The sequence below is a fragment of the Theobroma umbraticum genome, unplaced genomic scaffold (assembly GCF_002168275.2).
Source record: "Theobroma umbraticum cultivar Fairchild unplaced genomic scaffold, ASM216827v3 scaffold_4.1, whole genome shotgun sequence".
Taxonomy (NCBI): domain Eukaryota; kingdom Viridiplantae; phylum Streptophyta; class Magnoliopsida; order Malvales; family Malvaceae; genus Theobroma; species Theobroma umbraticum.
Genome location: NW_018397258.1, coordinates 7,703,361 through 7,705,253, shown reverse-complemented (window position 1 = coordinate 7,705,253; position 1,893 = coordinate 7,703,361). Strand labels below are relative to the sequence as shown.

The following is a 1,893-nucleotide window of genomic DNA, read 5'->3' as shown; positions in this document are numbered from 1 at the left end:
AAATTTCCAAAAAAAAAAATTCATAAAAAGAAAGAATAAAAGAAAAGTTGAAAAACAAAGGTAGAAAATGCTATCAGAACCCTAATTGGAAGTGAAGGCAATGAAATAATCTGCTGTTGATCTTCAGAAAATGCCTCACAAGCTATTCAGTGCTGATCGGAATTGGAATCGACGTCCTATGGCCATAATCAAATGCATATCTTTTTCCTTTGATTTTTCTTCAAAAGGTCAATTATCTATGTAATTAAAAGACTGCTTTAACAATAAAGAGACTGAAGAAGACAAGGAAGAAGAAAACAAACAAAGGTAGAGTTTTAGTGAGGCGAGGAAGTCTGTTAATTTTGTATTTTTTATTTGTTGAGAATTTTAGTTATATCATCTTAAAGGAGATATCTCATTATTTCTTGTTATGTCTTTAACTCAAGGAAAACTTTGACCCGAATACAATAGAGATTTAGAAATAATGATAAATTCATTAAATTGTTAAGAGTAAGGTTCAAGAACTAAAACAGTAATAATAAATATAAAATAGACACTTTATCATATTCTATCTTATTAAGGTTTTTTAATTAAACGAGATTTATTATACTAGTAGGCTGAGTCTCAAAAGATTAAATCAGCATTTGTTTATTCTTTTTAATATTTGAGTAATCATGACATGTTATTATATGTCAATCTTGACCTATAAGTAGAGACTAATCAATTAAAAAATTGACGATGAATGTAAATTATTTGAATTATCTAATCTTCATTGGACTAAAATTATAGTTCATATCTATTACCAACATATTAAGAAGTCACACAAATTAAAAGATTTCATGTAAAAATATAAAATTGATGATTAAGTTGGACTTAATTGAGAAGAAGTATAAACTTCAAACCTAATTGAATTAGCTCAATTTTGTCAAAGGCTATTCCATAAATAACATAAAAGTTATCCAACTCCTAATAAGGTTAGGAATAAAGCAACTACCTATGAATAAGGGGCTTATAACTGAACCTAGAAGAACTACTCGTGCACTACTTGAAAGTTAGAAACCTTGAGAGAGTCCTACAAAGAGTTACCTAACCCAGAGAATTGATTTTTTTCTGAAAATCGATGATTGGTCTTTCTCTGACTGATTTTGATTATTCACTTGAGAAGTGAGTTGTTAGTGAGCGCCAACCCTAACTAGCACTAGGCTTAGTAATATAAACAAACCCCAAATCATCATTGATGTTTATCTTACTTGGAATTCATGTGAATCACCATTAGAGATAAGACAATTAATCAGCTTGAAGGTTGTAACAACCTAAACTGTGTCGGAAGAAGATTTTGAAACCTTACTATCTTAAAGCTCTTGATTTCAATATCAAAAGCTCAAAAATGCAAACATCTCAAGTTCTAAATTTCCACTAAGCATGTATAATGAATATTGTTTTGCATAACTCCTCTCAGCAGATCATAAGTTATTCTTACAAACTTTGGGTGATCAATTCTTTCCAAACTATATCAAAGCCGTAATACAAACCCTAATCACCATAAGTGCATGTTGATGTGTCTATATTTCAAAAAAACAAAAATCATGTATATTATTCTTCCTCTGTCTTTCCCCAGCTCCATTTTAACCAGTTCTAATGCACCAAAGGAGTTTGCATGAAGAGGAACTGCACACAAAGTGATTATCATTGTCATCACTCAAGAAAATAACAAACTTAAAATTATACTTATAATTTATTTAAGTTTGAATTCTAAGTTACATACCTCAAATGATTTTCCTGCTCTCTCAAATTCAAGCATGCTAAGAGCAACTTCACAACTCTCTGAGACAATAGGCTCAGGATCTCTAGCAAATTCCTCAAGCAGCGCTACACTTTCATCATCTACAACATGGGCACAATGTGGAGTTCAAT

General features: G+C 30.5%; 1 protein-coding gene across 2 annotated transcripts in view; it reads right to left on the bottom strand.

Moving 5' to 3' along the window:
• Window positions 1-1,404: 1,404 nt before the first annotated feature.
• LOC110413926 (ARM repeat superfamily protein) overlaps window positions 1,405-1,893 on the bottom strand; it is a 10,486-nt gene continuing 9,997 nt past the window's right edge. For both annotated transcript variants that reach the window (XM_021424953.2, XM_089783059.1), the window contains exons 7-8: window positions 1,745-1,863; window positions 1,405-1,647 (exon numbers count right to left, since the gene is read on the bottom strand). In XM_021424953.2, coding sequence (XP_021280628.2) covers window positions 1,615-1,647; window positions 1,745-1,863 — 152 coding nt within the window. In that variant the 3' untranslated portion in view covers window positions 1,405-1,614. The remainder of the gene's footprint in view (window positions 1,648-1,744; window positions 1,864-1,893) is intronic.